General features: G+C 42.8%; 1 protein-coding gene across 1 annotated transcript in view; it reads left to right on the forward strand.

The window, feature by feature from the left end:
- The window catches only part of kif16bb (kinesin family member 16Bb), a 31,313-nt gene extending 7,835 nt beyond the window's left edge, over window positions 1–23,478 (forward strand). Inside the window, exons 9-20 of the mRNA XM_049600493.1 lie at window positions 686–814; window positions 1,019–1,194; window positions 1,351–1,416; window positions 1,500–1,559; window positions 8,602–8,721; window positions 8,857–8,908; window positions 9,012–9,149; window positions 10,537–10,619; window positions 14,063–14,151; window positions 18,835–19,008; window positions 19,854–19,944; window positions 20,668–23,478. Coding sequence (XP_049456450.1) covers window positions 686–814; window positions 1,019–1,194; window positions 1,351–1,416; window positions 1,500–1,559; window positions 8,602–8,721; window positions 8,857–8,908; window positions 9,012–9,149; window positions 10,537–10,619; window positions 14,063–14,151; window positions 18,835–19,008; window positions 19,854–19,944; window positions 20,668–22,935 — 3,446 coding nt within the window. The 3' untranslated portion in view covers window positions 22,936–23,478. The remainder of the gene's footprint in view (window positions 1–685; window positions 815–1,018; window positions 1,195–1,350; window positions 1,417–1,499; window positions 1,560–8,601; window positions 8,722–8,856; window positions 8,909–9,011; window positions 9,150–10,536; window positions 10,620–14,062; window positions 14,152–18,834; window positions 19,009–19,853; window positions 19,945–20,667) is intronic.
- Window positions 23,479–24,018: the final 540 nt, after the last annotated feature.

Here is a 24,018-nt window from a genome sequence, read left to right on the forward strand (position 1 = left end):
AAAGGGAGAGAGAGAGAAAAAAGAATACAATAACAAAAGAAAATAAACAGGTGGGAGGATGAAAACCAGAGGGCTTGTAAAAGGACCCCACTTAACACTGAAATTAAAGATGGCTATTTTTGCCTATCGCAATTTACAAACAGACATGAATATATTTTTAAAAAATTTTTTTTAAATTGCCAAACAAGTAATATTAGAGATACGAAAAAAATACAGAGGCGGAGGAAAAAACCCCAAACAATTTCCATACAAGAAAAACTGGAGATTAAAAAAAACAGAAATTTCAGTAACATTTGCACTGTTGACATACACTATATCATAACTCATTTACATAGTACTGTACTACATCGAGGAGTTGCTTAAGAGCTTTTTTTAAACAACAAAAATGAGAAGTGACTGCGAAGTTGAGCACAAAAGCTGTTCCATATAACTGGAGCTCTGTACCTACGTAATTGAAAACTGGCCAAGGTTAGCTGGCCAGGTTTATATTGAGTTTTTATTAAGTGCAAACTAGTCACACTTTTTAAGGATTAATACTGACCCTTCCACCCCCCTCACCACCACCACCACCACCACCACGACCACAAAAATGGATCTATAGAGCTTTAGGTTAAAATATTACAAATTTTACTGGAACTGCAGTTTTTTATTGAGTCAGTGTTTTCTCTCTGTGTGACCCCCCCAGCTGACCTCAGCGTGGGAGGACTGTCAACGAAAAAGAAGAAACAGCTCTTCATTCCTTACAGAGACTCTGTGCTGACATGGCTACTGAAAGACAGCCTTGGTGGAAACTCTGTGACCACTATGATAGCAAGTATGTTCTGTAAATCAGCTGACACCAGCACATTTCAGACTGTTTCCCAAAAGTGCATGTTCCCCTGTCTTTATTCTTGGCTATGGTGAGATAAGAATGATAAAAATAATGTTAACCACATAGTCCTTTTTTTGTTTTTCACGTTCTATCTCACCATTGCTCATCCACCTGTGCGCTTCCCACCCCGGGGGCCTCTCATGGCAGCCATCTCTCCCGCTGATGTGAACTACGCGGAGACCCTGAGCACGTTGCGCTACGCCAGCCGGGCCAAGAACATAGTGAACTCTCCCACGGTGAACGAAGATGGCAGCGTGAAGGTGATCAGAGAACTGCAGGCAGAGGTTGCCAGGCTCAGAGGACTGCTGGAAGAAGCCAATCAGGTCCTGTGTGTGTGTGTGTGTGTGTGTGTGTGTGTGTGTGTGTGTGTGTGTTACAGCTTGCATAAAAGCCATCAAGCATACTACAATATGTATGTTGACAGTCTTTTATTCAAAGGTTACACTGTAGGTTGGCCTGTCTTTTTACTACTACTCCAGGTTTCCCGTGGGGAGCCATTTTCCTCCGTGAAGGTAGAGGAGGAGCTGCATCAGAATGAAGCAAGGGTGAGTCATCCTCTGCCAAATGGAAAGCGGGGGGAGGTTTGATGGGCTCCTGTGTAAACAATACACCTGCTATTCCCCCTCAGGTCCAAGCACTGACCAAGGAATGGACCAGGAAATGGGGCGAGACTCAAAGTATTTTGCAGGTACAGCAATGTACAATTCATATATTAAATTGTCTTTAAATGTAGGAAAACCAGACATTGCCTTCCACAAAAACTACACCATTGCAAGCTGTGATTGTTTTTGTTTTAACATCTAAAATTCAACCACACATTTTTTTTTTTTTTTTAAAAGTGATGTCTTCTTTAGTTTTTCTGCGTCCCTTACATGTGTGACTAAACCCACCAGATCATCCAGCCACCTCCACAATACTGTTAGCCCCAAGCGAAAGGAGTTAGAGTCACCCATTTGTTTAAATAAACTATTCTTTCAACTCACAGCTAAAGAGGCCAAGTGAGCTTTGTGCCGACATCCTGGGGCCAATTTAACTTCTGTTAGTTTGATTCACAAAAGCCCGGTACTGTGTGTTTGATTCTTGGACATGAGCTGGAGGATAACAAGGGAGTAACTGGGGAGAATGGCTTGATGAATTGCCTTATTCCTGTGATCCAGTTTGGTGTAGCGCTTTCATTTAATCTGATAGGACTATAAAGACAACCAAAGACTCGCAGCAAAACTCTGTAGTTTAACATCGAGGCGTTTTTCTTTTGTACAGAGCTGGGTAAACATTTCAGAGTAAAATGTGAGATACCCATATTCACAGTGCTATTCTTTGGCGCTTTGTTGTTTCCAGACAGACAACAGTTTGTTAGGTGCCCTTGTTACTTATGTTTTTGTTGCTTGCCTTGTTTTGTAAACCACCATTTTCAATTTAGTAATGTGACAAAACCAATTTGTATTTCATTTTAAAGTCCAAAATTGAATGTATTATTTTGTGAGGAATAATGTAAAAATGATGCCATTTGAAGCCTGGCACAGAAGGATATATGTAAGTAAAACAGAAGAGTGCATAGAGTGTGAAGGTTTGCTCTATTAATTTTAATACTAACCATCAACAAAGCGGCAGGCTCTCAGCAGCAGTTTTGACAGACGCTGCTGCATGCAGTAAAGACATCCTGCCAGGTGGTGTCACTGCAAGTCTTGTGAACAGCCCACAGCCACTTCATGGAGTGGAAAGGGTAATGAGAGTAGAGTCAACCTGACATTTAAATTTAATTTTCCATCTATTTAGGTTTAAATGGCATCCAAAAGCTGGGCTCTTGTAATGATCGTGAAGTAAGTGTGTGTGACAGTGTTTGTGGAGTTTGACAGAAAAGAAACAGAGCAGCCTTCTCCCTCTACCCAGTATGGTTTCTCTGAGGCTGGGACAGGGTGGCAGCAGCATCCTCTTACAAGACCCCAAGCTGCAACAAAAAAAATGCCGCAGTATGCCAACCCGAGAGTTTACACTGAACAATTTTTCCTCTGTTGAATTTGTGCCCAACCTCCCAAATAACACCAAATGTCATCTGTTGGGGACTCATCGTACTCAGCCAAGTAGCCTGTTGCATTATGCATTGAACTGCGAAGCGTGCCAGTCATGAAAAGTATGCAATGACTTCCTGTGTACATCGTACATGCTTAGCAGTAGATTCTCTTTAGCACATTTTGAACTGTTGTGTTGATCTGGCCTATAAAAGATTTGTGTGTTCCTGGCTTGTAGATCCTGCACCAGAGTCAAGCTGCACATTTAAGAAGACATTGTGTAATTTTTGAATACCCTACTTATGAATGTTGGCTATATGTGTGTTGGATAATTAACATTCCGAATCTGTACAGTGGTTAGCAGGTGACATTTAGTGGCTCGACAGCCCTTTTATTCATGACAGTGTATTGGAACTCATTAGCAGCTGTCACCGCTCCTAATTAAGAGGTCTTGATTATTGACATATGGCACTTTCGTCTCTGACTATCCGGCATATTAATTAAAGTTACAGTGTTGTAAATCTGTTTGCATGGTCAAGCAGTGATGGCTTTATGCTCGGAGGCAACATCGTCCATCTATACCGGCAGAGCTGAAAAATATGCCTTGTTTTCAGCTGGGCCCATTCATGTCGGAGCACCTGTTATGATGCGTGATGCAATGTGACACCTAGGAGAAAAGGCCACTGTACCGGTGACCGGCAGGCTCACTGTTGTTGCCGAAGCTCTAAGTGTTTGATGAATGACTTTATGGATTTGACATTTGTCTTCCTGTGCATTTGCATTCTGCTCAGACGTTAGAGGTGGTGTCTTTGCTCAGCTCAGTACAGAGAAGCACATCCAGCCCCAGTTTGAAGTTGGCCGTCTGAAAATTCAGCACACGTTCTTTGCAAACAAAAGCTTAATCACGTCTGTGGAATTTATTTAAAGTAGATTTTTCTTTCTCCTTTTTTATCAAATGGCCTTCAACATGTTTTTAAACAGAATGGTTCTGATATAGTCCAGCCTTGAGTGTATGGTGTTATACATAGTGGATGTTCCCGATCTCTTGTACATGTTTTTTTAAATTACTAGCAGTCTTCTCCAACTCCTCAAGTCTCATATATTTTGTGTTTTAATTCAGATGATGCCGTTGCTGAGAGCTAGATTAACATTTCTGCTTGGGCCATAAGGAGACGAGTTGACCAAGAGCGGTGTAAACAGAATTTTGAATTCTGTATTCAAAGCAGATTTAGAATGCAAAGTTATTCATCGTCAGCTTCCCAGATTGGTTACAGGGCATGTGGGAAAGAGAAAGTAATTAATATGAGATGGATTCCACAGCAGCCTCTTACCAGACAGAGACGGCAACAGATTGAGAGAACAAAAAAGGCAGGAAGAGGGTAAAGAGAAATGTTGTTCAACTTCAGGGGTATATGTATATACGCACACACACACATGCACACACACAACCTTGCACAGATTTGTGAGTAGGTGTACTTCACTTGTGGAGTTCTGCTCCCCAGCCAGCCTCTCAGGTCCCCTTGTAACACAGCGGTGGGAGGAACCTCCATTTCAGTAAGATAAAATGAACCACAGTGTTTCTTTGATCCCAGTGGTCTTTGTATTTCCCAAACATGCTGCAATCAGCACAAAGACACAACTTAAGCCTTGAATGCTGCGAGCCTGCTGGCTCTGTTTAATGTCAATTTAGCTCGTACTGTCAGCAGTTATACATCATAGTATGTCATTATAGCATTTCATGACCTTTACATATTCTTATCAGCAGCTTGCCTTTGATTCTTCACATGCCAGTAAAACTCGGCCCCAAACTAGATTGACTTTCTTTTCCTAATTTAATTCAGAAGAACTGGTTATTATCCGGCCATGTTTGAAACACACATGGCGAGCACATGTTTCATAGGTGTCATTCATGTCAACAAATCTCCTGCTGGGGCCCTGCAATCAGCTGCACAAATAACATTTCACATTCTTTCAACAAATGAACGATACAGTACAGGTCCTAAGTCTTGTAGTCTATGTACAATAGATGCTGAAATTTTAGCCATTACCTGATGTGAGTTGCAGAGGAACACAAAGCAAGTTTGTCAACCGATCAGGAGCCCAGAAGTGCTTTCACCAAGTTGAATTCCTCTGTAGTTTTTAACCACAAGCTGCATGCATGACGACATGCTGATGTCTAGCATTAAGGGTGTAGGTTTTGTTTCAACATTGGCGGGGACATGAATAATAATAATGAGTACATTTTATTCATAGAGCGTTTTTCATGGTACTCCAAGACACTTTACATTAGAATACAGTAAAATACACACATAATTCATACGTTAAAAGCCGTTCTTAGAAGATGAGTTTCGATGAGTAATTCGGAGAGGTCAGCAGAGTCTCAAATGTATTGGGGAGAGAGTTCCAGGGGGAGGGGGCAGCTATGGAGAAGTCTCTGTCGCCCAGGTCCAGTGCTTGGTCCTGAGTGGTGGGGTCGGGAGGTTGGCATCAGAGGAGCGGAGGCTGTGGGAAGGAGTGTGGCCGTGGAGCAGGATGGTGAGGCAGGAGGGGGCGTGGTTATGGAGGCTTTGAGTGAGAAGGACTTTGAGTTGGAGGCGGTGTGGGACAGGGAGCCAGTGGAGGTTCTGGTGATGTGATCATAGGAATAGGTGAGCAGACAGGCAGCAAAGTTCTGGATATATGTATGGATGGTGTACCATAAAGCAGTGGTTCACAACTGGTGGGTCCCAGGTCCAATCTGAATGACTTGTGAACATGCCAAGTTTGTAAAAAAACACACTTTATTTTGAAGTACAATGAATTTCCAGCACACAGCTTTTATTTTGAAGTGCCGTTCCCTGCTGTAGAGTGAGTGACTGATGGAAAGCTATATGACAGAGACAGCAAACTAGCTCAATGACATGGCTAAACACAATTTGACACTGAGTACATTGAACTGTGTGGACCTTGAACAAATGACTGAAGAGAAAGCTGCAGCAGTTGGGAATCACTGCCACAAAGAATGTGTGGGGTCCTCAGCCAAGAAAGTTTGAACATCAAACACTTTCTTGTATTCTGGTATATTTTTGCACTAATTTATGCCTTTTCTGCACTAACCTATGGCGAAAATGTCATTTTTCACCATATGTTAGTGCACCCCTGTGCCCCCCCCCTAAAATCTATGCATATAGCCAGAGTGCTTATAAAGCTTTTCGCACAACATTTATATTACAACAAGAACAACAACTCTCTGGTTAAGATTCTGCTTTCACATATAGCACACACGCAAAAGCAAAGAGGTGGGTAAGGAACAGAAACAACTGTTAATAAGATGCCAATTCATTTCTGTCAGTAATTGTAGCGGAATATAACCAATCAAACAAAAGGCTTCATGCCATTTAATAAAACTGTCCATTGCCTTTCCCTTCATGTGTTATTCATTTGAACTTTTATAAAGAGCAGTAATCTAGGATATAAATGCAGCTCTTTCAAGGAAATTAACCTTTTTAATGTAACCGAGCAATTGAAATGCAGCGTTTTTTTTTCCTCTTGGCTTGGATTCAGTACCTGCTTATCTGTTCTGTTGGCAAGTTGCTCCACTTGACAAGGCTGATGGGCAGTCAGGAAAGAAGGATTGGTTGGCCTAGTATGGAAGTGTTTTGAAATGCATATTAACCAAGTCGGGAACCTGAACTGTCAAAGTGCTGCGAAAAATCCATTAAAAATTCTGCCCAACCACAGATGATGGCTTTTAATGGAAACCTAAATGCTGCCCGAGCCTGGCTGCTGGTCCAGGCCACAGTTAATTACAGTATGCTCACCAGCTGCCTCAATCTGAAAGCAGACTTTTTTTTGTCCTCACAGCACACGCACACAGACTGACTGACTGGGCGTGGTGAGGAGCAACTTTCTCTGTTTTGTGCGTGCGAGTGTCGGGAGAAAATAAGAGGATCTCCTCTGCTCCTGTTGTCTGAAAGTGACACAGTGCATTAATCTGCCAGGCTGCTCCTCACCTCCTAATGAAGTCTGTGAAGAATCCCTTTTAATTAAGTACAGGGGCTGGGGTCGATGCCTCTCCTTCTTCATTAGAAAAAAGGATTTCTCCCATCTCACAGCTGCCAATGAGCGAGGTGGTGCCGGTGGTGGACACGTCTCTCACTTCGCGGTCCAATCTATATAAGAGAGAGTAGGAGGAGGTTGAAAGAGAGGGGAACTAGTTTATGCAGAGTGTTGCCTCTGAATCCTCCATATGTGAGATTTTCTGCTCTGCCTCTTGGGGAGGTACTTATGATAATCCATGGCAATGTGAGGCATTAGTCCACCAGCTTAACAGAAGAATACTGATAGGGCCACTCATGCTTGGGTAGACTCTGGGTTATTGAACCACAGCCATTGCCCTGGGAGGAAAAGGTTAGCGGCCTTGAACACTTTGCCTAGAGAGTTAAGTTTCCCTTTATGGCTTAATTCAGTGTGTCTTTTGAACCCAGCAGGTCACCTAAGGCTAAGTATTTCATTTCTTCTTGAATAATTGGCAAATTAACTGCTCAACGAACTCATTCTGTCTACAGCCTGTCTGGCCTTTTCTAAAGCTTAACTCACAAGTTAGAAATGAAATAATACAAAATGACATTTTATACAAAGTTAAATGAATATCACCCCCTGACAGGCACACATGCTGTAAGGTGGTGTGACTCATGCTTTTGAATTTCCCCAGCAACAATAGTTGGAGGCAGTGAAGCGGTGTGTGGAGCAGATCAGAGGTTTAAGTGTGGCTGTCCTGTGCTTTAGAAATGGCTTTCAAGGATTAAATCAATTTCTCGACTTCTTATCGTGTTTCTGTGAAGAGGTGCTGTAACACCATGAAATGCATATTTATCAGGGATTTCTGGACAAGCAGAATGGATTATTTTTTTTTCATGCGGACATTAATTTCTGTCTGACTTTTGCGTTGTGATGCAACTGCAGTGTTGCTTTCTGTGTTGCTGTAATGCAGTATTAATCAATAGCCTATGTGAAATATGGACGTTGAATTGTTTTTCATCATTTGCTTCTGAGATTTGGCATTTATGCAAACATATGCAATGTTTTATGGGCCAGGGAAAAATGTAAAATGCCCCTATGAAATAGTCTTACAATGACCGATCTTACTGCAGTTATTCATAGTCCTCAATAAGTAATACTTATGGAAAAGAAGTGCTCTATGTTTAAGCGTCCACTTCACATGAGCCAGTAAGGCACATGAATTCACTCCAGTTTGACCTCCATACAATACTTTTATCCGACACATTGTAAATGACATGAAGCTACCTGAAGTTTGTTGCCGTTATCTGAAGTTGACACACTTTACAAGCTCAGTATTTCATTAGTAACATACAGTGTTGATAGCTATGTATCAATAAAGGCAATGGTGCATGGTATACAGCCCACCTCATGTGTGTGTGTAGGTGGCGGCACCGCGTCTGCTTCGCCCACTGAACACAATGTACAGTTTGACTCTCGCCACGATAATCTGAATGATTTATGGCGTCTCTCTTGCCATTAGCCACTCTGCCGCTTCATGGCGACACATGGTTGGAATGCCGCTATTCTGCTTGGCCTTCAGGCAAGGAAGAGCAGTCATAAAGAATTCAGTTTTCTGCTGGTTGCCATTAAATGTCTGTCAGCATTTTTGTTTTATATTGTGTGCCATTCCAGCTACAGGCTATTGAATACTCCTCATGGTATATTCTCTGGTGTACACAGGAGGATGCTGTGGCTCTGAGGAAGGAGGGGAGTGGAGTGGTCCTGGACTGCCAGTTACCCCATCTGATAGGCATTGATGAAGACCTGCTCAGCACTGGAATCGTCCTGTATTATTTGAAAGTGAATCTGAACTTTATATAATGACACATTACTTTTTATTTGTCTCAAATCATTACCAGCCAAGGTCCAGTGCTTTTGTTAATTGCTAAACAACAGCTTGCATATTGTATCACGACCTTTTAATCTTTGCCGTAGGAGGGCAGAACCCTGATCGGGAGTGACGAAGCATCATGCAATCAGGATATTGGTGAGTCAAGGTCACTACACTCTATTCCCAGCTGCTGTGTTATCCATTGGACTGAAAGTAAGCAGTATTTCTTTTTACGCTTTCATATTTAATTGTGTTGTAGTGCTTCACGGGCCTGGGCTCCTTGGTGAACATTGTGTGCTGGAGAACCGTGCTGGGACTGTGACTCTGATCCCTCAGGATGGCGCACTGTGTTCAGTCAATGGCTCTGTGGTAACTGATCCCTGCCAGCTGACTCAGGGTAAGCATTTCTGCAAAGATTAATATGCTCCTGATATTCTTTAATGAACACGAGGGGAGGAGAGAAAAAAAGCAAGGCACGTCTGTAATAATGAGGATTTCTGTCTCAGATTCCCAATTATTTGGCTAGTGGGAGGCAATAACATGCTGCTCCATTCTGAATGCAGTTATATGAGATCACTGCATCACATCTGCAAATGAAATCCACTTTATGTCCCTGGCACCCCCACGGCAGCGCACTCAGGGCATGAGTGGATTGTGAACACAGCTCTCCACAGGGCAGATGCCATTTCTCTTACTAAACATTTTGAAGGGCGAGGGACCCCAGACAAAGCTCCAGACAAAGCCCCAGGCCCTCCATTTAATTGGCAGATGGAGTTGATAGGGCCGACAGGTTTGAAGTGGGCCAGAGCATTAACCTTTCAAAGGACAGAGCCAAGCCGAGCTGAAACTCCTGCCCCCCTGAGCAGCCCGTGTTCACCGGGGCTGGGAGCTTTCGCCGCTTACGACCTCCTCATCCACACTACTTTGCTTCCCAGAGATAATAACTGCACACAGGACCAGGCAGCGCAGAGCCTGGCTACGCTAGTCTCTTTTATAACCATTTCAATTTATCCAATATCCCCTTCAGAAACGGCTGCATCTGAAGCTATTTTCTTGAACAAATGATAGTAATTTTCAGTCCAACAGCAGCTGGAATCCATCACAGGCTGCCCTCTCAGGTGCTTTGTCACTCGTCAGAAGTCATTAGTAGTAGCAAGATTAGTATTTGCTGTGCTGAGAGAGAGGAGGAGGAATGAAGAGAAGACCCCGAGAAAATCTGCGGATGTGGCCATGTAAGCGTGAGTCTGATATATAAACCCTAATATCACTTCAATTTCTATAGCTTTACAAGACTTCTCAAGTTTCCTTGGACCATTTTCATCCACCGGTCTAGGTCACTGCCAATCACATCGGGGATTGTGTTCTTCATGGCAATTCATTCACTTTACCTCAGCAGAGGAAAATGTTGGAGAACTTTTTGTGCCATTTATCAACCCCCCACCCCCACCCCCTCCACCCCCTGACTTCAGTGCAGAGACAGTTCACTGCAATCCCACAATGACAGGATGATTCTCATGGCCAAAGCCTTTTGCTCCTCACCTTCTTTATGCATTATAGATACTGTGCCACACCTCCAAAGGTTACCTGGCAGACTCTCGACACCATTACTGTCACTTGCATCAGTCTTGAAACGCATTACATACTGTCTCTGCCAGTCTGGCTCGCACTGTGCTGCATAATGCAGTGCTTGGTGCTGCATTTATACCAAATAGTGAAGTTTAGGCTGGTAAGTGAGTCGGTGGTTTGCCACTTTTTTCACGTTTTGCCTCTTCGGTTCCCTCTAGGTGCCATCACAAAGTTAGGAAGAGGAACCATACTCCGGTTTAACCACCCGACTGAGGCTGCCCAGCTCAGGGAGAAACGGCAGGTACAGACGGCACCCAAAACCACCACATATGAGCCCTGTTGTGTTCTTACACTATCCTGCTGTTTTCGTAAAGCCGAGGGAGCCTCTGTCAGAAAAAGATGCTGCCACAACTGCATTTTCTGCTGGTAATTTTGTAAAGGCAAGTCAGCATCATGCACTTTGTTTCCATAACTACCAGCTGTGATATCTGCTTCCTTCAGCAAACATCGCTCATGTTGAACTCTAATTCACACTTCACTCCACATCACAAACTCTACAACAACACCAGCAGTGTGTGATCCATGCAGATTCTTTCTGATCAGAATAGGAACTCACCGCCTGCTTTTCAGCTGCTGCTTGTTTTTGCCTGTTTAGCATGAAACTCTCCGTCTTCGTTCTAATTAATTGGCTCACCAAAAAAAACCAAAAAAAAAAAAAACGCCAGACCTGCACATCATGAACAAACTCTCTGCAATATTGAACTGTTTTCAACCATAGAGAAGCTCTCTGCTGTTTCTGAAAGGAGGCCAGGTGCAGCGGCTTTCAAAACTGGCTGCTTTTTCGTCCAGCTTACAACAGCTCCCTCCTGGCTTTGTTTCACTTTCATGTGTTTTTTAAAGAAGCATTGTGTGAATGCACCCTCGCTCCAGAGGAAACAGCAGCCAGCGTTTCTCTCCAATAAATTGTGAATGTTTAAGTATTCTTAAGAAGTTTGGGTTGTGAAAGCCTGAGTGGGTGTAGGAATAAACACCTGTGTTTATGTGCTTTGCAGAATTAAGTAAATCACTTTAAATTTAGTAAACAATGGCTGAAAATGTAAGATGTTAAAACTCAAGTGGAAAGTTTAAAAGTTTGTTGTGGAGGGAGTCAGAAGTATGCTGCTGGTGATCATTTAGCTCAACCAAAGAATGCTCCTTCAGGTTACGATCACATAATACATATCATATTTTGATTTTAGGTTAAAGGTCCAGTGTGTGGGACTTGAAGAGGCAACAGATAGGATTTGTTGTTGTTTTTTTTAGCTTGGCGCCACCTAGCGTCAGTGGTGTTACGTCGCACTGTCGCAACAACCAAATTGACTGTGGGGATCAGAGATAATCAATAAAATGTAAGCTGTAAAGCCACCAGTATACTGCTGCCTCCATGAGAAGAGAATAGAAGGAAGGGAGGGGGGTATCACCGTCCGAGGGCTGCTGTAGAATGGCAACGAGGATGTCAGCCGACCAACACTCACTACCCGGTCCCTGGTTGCGCCAGTACAGTACAGTCCTCTCTCGTCTAGCTAACATTTAGCCGTGTTACTTACTGATCCATTAGAAAGAAAGCTAGCTGGACATCGGTTTTGAAGCCTCTTTGGTCACGGAGCTCCCTCCATCTCTTGAACGCCTGACCGAGGTTTACTCTTATTTTATCACTCTCGTTTTCTTTTGCTAGGCCGTTTTTCACTCATCTCCACACTTTGTCCGTCTGCCATTGTGCTCCTGACTCAACTATCTCATGCCCAACTCCTCATAAGGACCAGCTCCAGTCCCTGATTGGCTGACCAACCAATTTCGCAATACATGACGCGTTTCCTGCCGTAAAGCAGATTTTTCCTGCAAAATTTCAGCACCGGTAGCAGAAGCTTATTGCAAAGCCACTAAGTGACCTATGTAAATGATGATAGTCTGATTTTACTGTGGCCACTACCCTGTGCAACCCACATTATTTTCATAATGATATACTTAGGAAAAGATGCTATCTGTTGCCTCTTTAGCAGAAATGCAATATAATATAAATAGTATGTTTTCTTTAGCGTATAATTACCTGAAAATAAGAATTGTTGTGTTTTCGTTACCTTAGAATGAGCCGTTTATATCTACATAGAGAGCAGGTCCTTATCCACGGAGATTGCTATGTTGCACCACCATGTTTCTACAGTAACCAAGAATGCACAAACCATATCACTGGCACTATAGGGCTGTTTGCGTATCTGCATCAGCCACCGTTGTTAGTAACCCCTTTGCAACATGCTGAACAGTGTGTAGAAACACCGATATGTAATGTGAAATTGCTCTAATCTGTGTTTTTACCAGTTTTAATCACCTGGTCTGTTTGTTTTGGTGAGGATGAGACCTCTGTGGATAATTCAGCTCCCAGGGAACAATGAACACTGAAGTTTCAGCTGGTTGCAATCTGCAGTCCTCACCACTAGATGGCACTAAATCCCCCTTCTCCTTTAAATACACCAGTATCTGTAAGGTGATCAATTTCTTAGTAGCACCTACATCGTGAGGACAAACCAAATCTTGCCAAATTTACTGAAAACAACCCAATCAGGGGAAGCACAGGAAAGTGCAGTTAGGTCAGTCAGTCTCAATTTGCTTCAACCAACAAAAACAGACCGTCTGTGTGAGAGGAGCACAAGTGAAGCAAGTAACCAAGAGGCCTGTAGACACTCTGAAAGAGCTGCAGGCTTCCATTCCTGATATGGCTGACACTGTGTGCATACAAATACTGTTGCCTTGGTGCTTCACTACTCATAGCTTTATGGCATGTGAGTTTTTTTCTGCAGGGACTTTCAGGATGACATGTAGCTAAGTGTTTGTCAGAAGGCAAATGAAAAGGCGTGAAAACTTTTTTATAAACAACAATAAGTAAGCGTTGATCACAGAATCTGAAAATATTGCTTTAATATTCACAGTCAGTTTTCAAAATTAAGTTCCAGTCTTGTATGCATTTGCCTTTAACTCAAATTGAGTCTCCTTTAAGTATTTCATCCAGTTTTTTACAACATTTTATGTTGTAAAATGGATTCATACACCATTTTATAGACACAGATGTACTTCTGGTTTTTGACAGCTTTCTGCTCTCTGCATTATTGAAAATTGCACACCATTACAGCCAAGTAAAGTACAGACATCCAGGCCCCGCTGTCGTTCCCAGAAATGTCTTTGCCATTCATTTTTAACATCGATTCCAAATGAGATGGTCTCGGGAGCTCTGCATTCGCTCACTCTCTGAATATGCTGCCACACCTAGAATTCAGTGTGTAACTGTTGTGAAAGGAAGTGGCTTTAAAATAGTTTTCAATGTTTCAATGGCAGCAAATTATATCTGAACAGTGCTAAAGATAAACTGTGAACTATATGGAACCACAAGCTATACATTACAGCTGCTCTTTCAAAATGCACAACCCTTTCATTTTAGAGATATGTGAGAGTTTCATGATGATTACCCTAATTTTTGGAAGGGCTTTGATTTACCAGATATTAGAGTTTGACATTTCTTCAAATGTTGTCAAAGCTCTTCAGTCTATCCTCTTATGTTTTATGAAAAACAGTGTCATGAATACTGATGACATACAGCATATACTATAATTAAACCATTGCATAATTGCACATCCACCGCAGGCAGCTGTCACTCATTTCTTACACTTCGACAGATTTTCATTTCACAGTGCTGTCTCATTCTGTTGTCTGCAGAGCCGGCTGCTGTCTGCTTTCAGCCTGCCCTTGACTGACATGTCCAAATCTACTGTGAATCTGTCCAAGGTGATGCAGCAAAACCCAGGGTGAGACTCACGCAGACACGTGTAATAGCTCTCCACACTCTGTGACCCGAGCATAACTGAACCCGGTCCACCTCAATCACCACAATGTGCCTGCTTATTGAGCAGCGTTCATCAGGCACGTAGACCAAATCAAAGCCATAAATCATGGCAGCATTTCTGTGGGGCGAGGTGGGAACATGCAAAAGCCATTCTGATGTACTTCATGCTGAGCCAGTGGAAATCACAGCAGGCAAGTTTCCTGCAGCCCAAGGGTGTGTCCCAAAACGGCCCCTAGTTCTGTAGGTAGTGAACTGCCCTGTGTTTCCGTTTATAAAATTACTGACTGCAGTGCAGTTGAACTTCAGCTCCCCCAAATTCCCAGAATGCACTATTAAAATAAAGTAAGTGACATCATTCTACCTAGCTGCACTTCCAGCAGATCCTTTTCACATTAAATCCTTCTCAGTCTACCTTCTTGTCTGCATCTGGGAGATCTCATCAGCCATGGCCCAACTAGCATCCTAATTCCAAGTCCATATTTAGCCAAGTACAGTCTTGGGGTAGACAAGTGACCCAGCATGTATTTACAAGCAATGGCTGTTATAATTTTTACTTCTGAAACTTCTTCAAATCAGTTATGATTTTTTTAGAAGATAAATTTTGATTTTGACAACTCTGTCATCATATTAAAATAATTGGTATCAAACCTGCTTGGTGGGTAAAAATGTCAGTAGTCATCCTGGGGAAACGGTCAATTAAGTGGTGGCATTGATGTCTCTGAGACCAAAGTTTTGGAATGCACTATGCTGTGTTAAAAACACTACAGAGTCTCAATGTCTTTCTTGCCATAAAGGTAAAGTTAAGGTTTATGTTTGGTATTGGGCTGTTGTTCAATAGTGCTGCTTCTGTGTACAGTACATTTGACTCCTTAAATGTAAGTAAATGTATGTAATCTTGCCACACGCTTGATAATAATTATTAGTGAATATATATTTGGGCTGCCCCCTGAAAGTTGAAGATTCACATCATTTGTTTTTGTCAGTCAGTGTGCAGTGCACTTGTGGGGACATTTCGGTCCCTGGACGTAGCTGCAGGTTGAGCGCTCCTCACTTTCTGCTTTCACGTTGCTCCCTGATACAGGTAGCTGCGAACCCAGGGTGAGTCTGAGTGAGATGGAGGCAGCTGCCTGGAGAAAGATGTTTTAACAGGTCTGGTTCTGAGATAACGTTATCTTCTTCCTTCTGCTTAGAAGGGTTAGATTCACAGCTCAAAGCAACTGATTATGATACAGTCTCTGGCTTTTAAAAAAAAATCTACAGGGGGCAAAAAAATGTTGCTGTAGTTAGCATGCATTAGCTAAAAGGGTTCTATAATATGTGAACACTGCTGTCACCCCAAACCCATTCAAACTCTGACTTAATGTTGGAAAAAAAGGAACAAATATTCCAATATTTGAATTGAACAGCCAAATTCAACCGACATTAGTTGACTACAGCCCTAAAATATGTAAATGAAAAATGAAAAGGGGCAGTGTAGTGTATCTTAAATTCTGTTTTAGAGGAAAAATACATTACAGTGAGGATAAAAGATGCATCTGTTGACTGCATGTCACAGTCAACGCAGATGAAAGCTCTGTAAAAGCTTGTTAAGTGGGCTTTTTCGGTTTTGAGATAATTTTGTCACACAGCTGGTGCACAAGGTTATGTTAAAGTGTCATGACAAAGTTCAGACTCCCAGGGACGGGAATTATTTTTGCATACTCTGTATCGAGAAAGGCTGATTGTCTGTATAAGTACACACAGCTGCAAGTAATACAGTAACAGGAAAGTTTGATTCAGGTAAGTTAAGGATTTTAGGATTTAGGCCAGTTAAAGCCACAATGTGATACGGATAATGAATGAATTGATAATGATAATTTAAAAGATGCTATAATTAACTATCAGTGACAGTAATCCTTTTGTCAGTGCTAGCTAGCTCTTTGCTGTTTACTAGCAGCAGTTGGGCACTTTCTTGACACAATAGCCTTCCAAACTCTGAGAGATATTACATTAATGTGACTGATCTTTACATGCTGCCACCGCCTTGGAACTGTGCGACAGGTCATTGATCTGTCAGTGTTTCAATGTTCATTGAATTAGTGCCCAAAATCCAATTCACTCTCTGGTGATTCACCACCCACTGAAGTAGTGAGCAATTTGAGACACACCTCCAGTCCCTCGTGATCTGATAACCCTGATGTTTTACAGCATGTGGAGCTGTCTGACATGTAATTTCCCCCACAGTGCAGTATCCCTAAAAAGCAGCGCATCCGCTCAGGTGATTCATGCTGCTTTCAGTCCCGACAGCTGTGACCGTTGTTCCCAATCCGCTGGTCTGACGCTGCTTGGATGCTAAAGCGTGAATACATGTGTATGTAGAGGATTACTTTCTTCAAGGCTGCTATTAGTCGACCACACGGCTACTGTCTTCATCACTCTGCATCAGAAACACTTGGTTTGTGTGTGAAAGTGGTGTTACAGAGTGGGCAGAAGGTGGAGAAGAATGGAAGTCAGTGTGAGTCTGCAGTGGAGGGGAACTCGGACAGCTTGATTGAAGTCTGTAGGCGTTAATGGCAGATCATCAGCAGGATTGACACCTGTTTTTTGCAGCATAGAAATACACAGAGCGGAATATGGCAGTATAGCACATTGCAAAATACACTTTGGTTATTTGATTCCTCTGACCACGCACCATAAAATATTAAATAGTGCATTCAGCTGACAGTCATCTCTCTTTTTTTTTTTTTTTTTTTAACCTCCTCTCACCTGGCATGCTAAACCATCATCTGCTGAAGACGGGCAGTAAAGGAAGGTCTTTTTCTTCTATCATTACTTAGATATGTATTCCGTCCTTGTTCTGCTTGTTGTTCGTGAAGCATAATGTCCCCGCAGCAAGGACTGAATTGATCTCTAAGTTTGCCCAATCATCTTGGAAATAACCCTCAGTGGTAAATAAGCACAGATAATTAGAATTCAAACGGTGGCTGTGGATATCCGTTCAGCTCTGGGAGTGACACAAGATATCAATGAACTGACCTGCCGTTGCTTGAGGGGGTGCTCCTTTGCAACAGAAGCAACGTGCCCATTATCAGCTACATCAGCTGGATCACAGACTTTCTCACTTGAGAGTTCGGACAGGAAGGGGCTAACTGCATTAACAAAACGTCCAACCTGCTCCTTACAGCATGAGAGCACTTCACAGTTTTGTGTTTATCAGGATCTTTGATTCACTGATTCTTATGTATGCAATGTCAAAGTGCATATACGTCAGCTGAATGCAGATTTTCTCATCTAGCAATGCCTCCAAGTATGAAGTGTAGAAAGTCGATTCAATTGAGCTTTTAGTTTTGGAAACACAAGATGGATACTCCTAGGAGACAAAGAGTATTAGGCCCAGGCATAAGGGAAAAACTGAGGAGCACGAATTTTATTCAGAAATTATGCATCATAAGGATAAAGTCAAAATGTCAAGGATAAAGTCCAAATTTCAGTATTTGAGTCAGACATAAGAAAAAATTAAAATTGAAAAGGAGAGTTTTTTTCTTTCTTTGCACTTCGAGAAAAAGTCAAAATTTTGAGAATAAACTTGACATTTTCAAGATTAGTGTTGACCTGAGAATAAATCACACTGCTAGCATTAGCGCATATGCCTGCCATGACAAAATTATGTAGATGAATTGGGAAAACTATCATTCAGAATTGGTTAAAGTAACAAGGAAATTATTTCTCTTTTATCGCATAAACAGTGTGGTGATAAGTATCGGGGCTTTGAAGAGATTGTTCAGAAGGAACCTGTGTGCAATACAGAGAAAATATGTATTACTAGACACAATTTTATGGACACGAGGAGCTGACTTTGTTCTCAACATTTCGACATCATTCTCAAAATGCAAAAAAACATAGGAGAGGCAAGAAAGGGCTACATTTGTCTGTTATGGCAAGGTGACACGCTTTGTATTGTGTGCCAATTCATGACCATCCACAAGACCCGTTCCTGAACTCCAAGTAAAAGTTGGCCCACTGTGTTTGAATCATTCTTTATTAAATGGACTGTGTAACGGAGACTGCCCTGTTGAAATGCAGCTCGCTCAAACCCAGCAAGTCTGGACTCTGAGAGCTCCAGTGATGGAGCGGGCCAGCTGGTGTGTGACCCATGCAGCTTTTAATGGCCACCTTATCTCTCAAAGTCCCTCATCTGACAACCCTCTCAGTATCCTCCATCTCTGGCCAGAAGGCCAAGTGGCAACTTTACTACTTTCCTCCTGTGACCACCGACAGGCTGTTATTGGGAGCTCGAATCTCCTGAAATGGTCTTTTTACACTGGTTAACGTCCATCACTCTAGGAGCTCCTGTGCCACTTAACACCTCCTGCCACTAGCTTTAGTGCAGCTAGAACAATCTTACCTATGAACCTATCTGAAGGTTGAGATTCTTTTTTTTTTTATCTTCCATTTGTGTGTCACTTTAGTTTAAGCTGTTTTTTAAGTTAACATCCCAGGTGCCTCCTTCAAAAACACAGGTTGGAGTTTCATAAAACAGCTACAAAATGAACTGGAAATGTTTGAAAATATTGGTGCGAGATGTGTTAAATGGCGCGTATGAAAGGATGTAGGATTTCTCATAAAACCTGTGTGTGTGGGCGTGCGTGTACGATGTGATGATTAGGAGGATGGAACTGAAGCTCAACCAGCAGGAGGTGGAATGGCAGCAGGTCCAAGAAAACCTGAACAGACGCAACAGGGACATCAAAAGACTTTCAAAGCAAAACAGTGGGGCTCCCCATCAACACAGAGAAGAAGAGAAAACAACGGGGGCAGAGATGGAAGAGACTGGCAATGAGTAAGTTGGGGGGAGGCGAACTGTGCTCTCTGTGGTGATGTTAATGAATCCATTGTTGGTGTACGTTTTGTTCGCAGTCATTCCACAGCGAGAACACTGTAAACCTCTGCATGTGAGCGAAAATGTGTGACAGGAAAAAGTAAATTGTATCAAGAAAATGTGGTCAGCTTTTTAGACTTGGGAATCCCAGATCAGTGTTCCTCCATTTATTCATGCGAATAGACAGACATCACTGAGTACAGGACATTCTCTGTACTGATCCACAAGATCTGCAGAAATCCTTTAATCGTCACGAGGACCTGCACTGTGATCCCTCTTGTTGATGTTGTCAATGCTTTAGCGCTCCCGCTTTCCCCCCTCGTCAACCTCCTGCAACACACAAAGCTCAGCCAAAGCCTCTGTTTACTGTCAGAAATCATTCTGAGCTGTATATTTGGTTTCTGCTCCCCCCTCTAGAGTGCTGAGTATTGTATGTAAATCCTCAAATCAACATGCACAGATTCTATTTAATTTCACAGCTAGTAGAGTGGCTCTAATCTCATCCAGCCATTTGGGCTGTTTGCTTTTCAAATCTAATGGATGGTTTTTGTGAAGGGGTGGGGGGGTCGGGGGGGTTATTGCAGTCTTGTCTTTTGCCTGCAAACTGTTTGAAGTCTCCAGTGTCGCACCACAGCAAATAATTAAATTTTGCTTTTGACAACAAAGAGCCCGGCAGCATGTATAAGCATATAAACACAGCTGTATTGTGCGCATGCCTCCTCATATCAAGTCGCAATTTTTTGTTTTCTGATAGAATATGAAATGTATTATTTCGTTCTTATCTCTTCATGGTGTCCTTTTTCCAGCCAGATGGATACGCTTGCTGCAGAGACAGCTGTGTCTAAAGTGCCAAGCAGCTGTGTTACCTCTGCCAAAATGGAGATGCTCACGACTACAGTATGTATTCATTTTTTTTTGTTTTACAGTTACAACAAATCATACTCTTGATTGAATATAATAGAAATAAGGATGTAATCAATAAGCCATGGGTCGTTTTTGAATGAAATATAACTTTTAAATTGCTTTTAAGAAATTGAATAAAGCTAAAAAACACAGTGTGTTTGAGACTTTGTTCTGCAGTTTTTGTTTATTGAGCCTCTGCTGCCACTGTGCAACTGAAGTACGAGTCCCTTTTGTCTTTGCAAAACAGAGCAAATGTCAATACCTACCCTCTCTCCAGCCAGGCCCAATACAGATTTTTATGAGGCATGAAATACTTTTTCCCTCGGCTTGTTGTTTATTTATTATTCACATATTTTCTTTGAAACCCCTACAGGAAAGTGTAATAGGGTTTAAATGACACTCATTTTGTGAAAGCTTATTGCAATGAGAGCACTTTTGAAGTATTTTTGTTTATACTTGTACCTTGTTATTCTTCACTCCATTTTCTCGTGCATATATTTATGTATTCAAATATAATTGAATACATAAATAAAGATACATTTTGAAGGGGGCTGGCTGAATAGTTATTTCAGTTCCCTCTCAGCAATGGCAGTGCTCATTATGTACTCAATTGCATAAAGCAAACAGGAATTTTGAATCACTCTGTACAAAATCTCTCAAATTTTTATTTCCTTCTATTGTTTTCCTTTTCTCATCCACTTACACACTATGAACTAGGGCACACCTGGAAAATATCCTGTCTGTCACACTAGTTTTGAGTTGGATGGAGACACACTGCAGGGTGGGATGAGCACCAGGGATGGCCAGGAGCAGGAGAGGGACTCGTGTCATAAATCAGGGCCAGGGCTCACGTCTGAGAGGCCGTGGAGGAAAGCTCAGAGTGGGGCTGGAGCTGCAAGTTATAAGGAAGAGGAGGTTTGGTCAGGGGATGCCAGCTGCCAGCAGACAAGTGTCCTGGGCCCAGGTGATGGATGTGGCACGAAGCCAGAGGGGAATGCTAACAAGATCAAAGGCGTCATGTCTGACTGGTACAAGGAGAGACCTGGCTCTGGTGGGAGCTCATTAGGCAGCGTGTCCCACCTGCAGAGCAGCAGAGGAACTAGCTCCACACCCGTCCTCCCACAGACCAGCACTCCTCCTCCACTCGACAGAATGCCTCTCAGCAGTCAAGCGGCCCGCTGTCCACCTAAGGGAACTACCTTCGAGGGCCAGGTAAGCTTCAGAGAGATGTATGAATCTGGAGGTTTGGAGGAGATCCCAGGAGTGTGTGTGACAGGGACAGCAGCAGCCAAAGTTCAAAACTCAGGACTGGCCTCTTTGGTCAGCAGAGTTTCCTGGATTGTCCAAGATGCAGGGCGTCTCCTTTGGAGCTCTCCCACAGTATTGCAGCAAGTCAGGGAAGAGGGAATACAGCCTGTTGGGGCCCGCTGGTCCAGTCACATTGTCTCTCTGATCAGGGAAAGTAATGCTCTCTCTGTAGTGAAGGACAGCCAGGTCATATCCATGGTTAAAGGTAGCTTTGTCTTCGCCCTGTTGAAGGATAGTCACATTTTTTCCTTTGTGACAGAACTACCTCTCATACAGCACATCCATATGGAGATAACTCAAAACCTTCAGCCTGAGGAAGCAGCTCAGATGATTCAGGGCTGCATTAATCCTGACAAAATCCAACTTCCAGTCCGGACACCAACACAAACCTTTAGCAAGGCAGAGCAACTGCCAGATGATGTACCACCAATCCCAGAAGATACCTGGACAAGGAATACGATTATCAGGGATCTGCGGTTACCAAAAGAGGAAGACATGGCTGATATTCATGGAAAACAAGGAGACAAACTGATTACAGCGCTGTCACCAGTGAAACACATCAGTCAGTCAGAGGCTGTCCGTGCACCTGAAGACAAAGATCAGGCATCAGACAACTCAAGGCCTTTGCACAGCAAAAAGGACGTTCAAATCTTTTGTCAAACGTTGATAGAATTTCCTGATTCCCTTTTGTACCTGCAAACTCTGCCACTGCAAGACATGATGGACGCTTTAAAATCTATTGTCTCTACCTCAGTGCTCACCTCCCAGAAGATTATAGCTCTCTATTGGCTGAATGTAGCTAAGTGCTGTCAACCTGAGCCTCGTCCTGCCCTCCTGATCCTGGCAGAGACTGGTCTCTACACCCTGACTTCTGACTCTGGGCTCCTGGTTTTGTTCCATCAACTCCCGTGGTTGCAGCTCAAAGAGGTGCAGATAGGCTTAGCAGGCCACAATCTGCGTTTGATAGGCACCACAGAGGAGAGCATCCTGGGTGTCTACACCCTCAGTCAGAAGCTTACCAAAGAGCTGTGCTGGGCCATACTTGGTGTCATCTGCCCCGGGGACAACAGGGTCTCCCAGCACCCACTGCTCCATGGAGACTTGATGAAGTTGTCTTTTGACTGGCAGGCCTGTGTGCCCGACCTGCTGCTGGATGCTGGTTTAAGGGTTTGTTGCCAGTTTCAGAAAAGTCTTGCTGATCTGGTTTATCTTCTTCATTGTAACATGGATCAAGAAACAGTAACTTTGGGAGAGGTGCAGCTACTACTGTGCACAGGTGTGAGGGCGTACATCAGCCCTAGTAGCCGCACTGAGCCTCTGGCCCAGCTTCTACTCACTGATACCCACATCGGCCTGGTGCAGGAGGATGCTGTCTTTCACCCAGCTCCACGCTCCGTCACCACAGTGAGCTGCCGTCCCCAATTCAACGACTTAACTCTCCGTCGGCGCTCAGATGTGCGCTGCGTGCTGCTGCATGATGAAGACGAGCGCGGGGCTGTCAGACTGGATGTAATCCTAGCAAATGTGAGGGGCAGGGGTCACCCTGAAAGCGTGACTAAGGCAGCTACCCCGCCAGCACAAGCTTCAAATTCATCTCCGCATGCAGAAGTGTGGAAATTAACTTTCAGTTGCTCCTCTGAGGCCGCCTGCCTGATTAATCACTTGTCAAATGTCTGATCAAGGACTGAACAGCCAGTAATGAACAGCCCAGCTTGAAAACTCTCACTCACAGGGAGCAAAAGTGCATCGCAACCAGACAATGCAAAGGACAGCTTCTCTGGTAAATGACAGTGAAAACTATGACCTATTTTGAAGTTTCTGTATTGATTTGTGTTTCTAAAAGTTTTTGTCTTTTTAATATTGCATGGCTAGAGCACTTTTATCTTTAAAACCCTTGAATTTCTTTGTTCTTCCATTGTTATTGTTCTTTAACTGCTAGCCTCCCATTATTATTGTTGTCAAAGAGGTTGTCAGTTTAATATGGGATGTTTAAAATAATTAGGGGTTCAAGGTTTAACAGTGAAGATTAAAAACATGTTTGTTTATTTCATTTGTTTCATGGGCATTGTTTTTATAGGATTTTAGATTACCAATCTGATCAAATGATTTCACTGTCAGGTTTACTTAATGTATGTATGTCAAATTGTTGCCAGTTTTAAATATTGTATATACAAATGGATCTATTGAAATGGATATGTGTGAATATATTTGTATAAATAAAAGGAAGGTAAATCCACTGCTGCTCTGGAGTCGTGTTTACCACTTAGAATGCAGATAAGCTCTGATAGTCGAGCTTTTAACTTGGGAAAACAAAGAATTCAGAGTCTGATGCATCTCGCTGCTTTGTCTAATGTCTAATATTTTGTCTTCCTATCATCTTCGTCAGGCTTTCTTTATTTTCCTACCCTCCTCTCTTTTGTTAGTTGTTAGTCTCCTTTTCTTCCTTTCAGCCTCTTCTTCACTGTCATGCAGGACTCTGCATGAATCTGTATTCCACTCTTATCAACGGACTCGCCACTGGAAACATACTCTTAATATCCGAGGTCAAGGTGAACCTCCTCCACAGAGTTACTACCTGCACAATTACTCGTTGGATTTATACCTGCCAGTCAACACTGTCTTACTCCGGGACAAGACTTGTTCATGCTATGAGAACTGCTTTAAATTTTGAAAAGCTTGATCATGCTGCATCTCTGAGACAGAACTTGAGTCTGATTCACATCTCGAGAGTTGGAGCCAAAGACTGTTTGCTCCTTGTCT

The sequence above is a fragment of the Epinephelus fuscoguttatus genome, linkage group LG16, assembly GCF_011397635.1.
Source record: "Epinephelus fuscoguttatus linkage group LG16, E.fuscoguttatus.final_Chr_v1".
NCBI lineage: Eukaryota > Metazoa > Chordata > Actinopteri > Perciformes > Serranidae > Epinephelus > Epinephelus fuscoguttatus.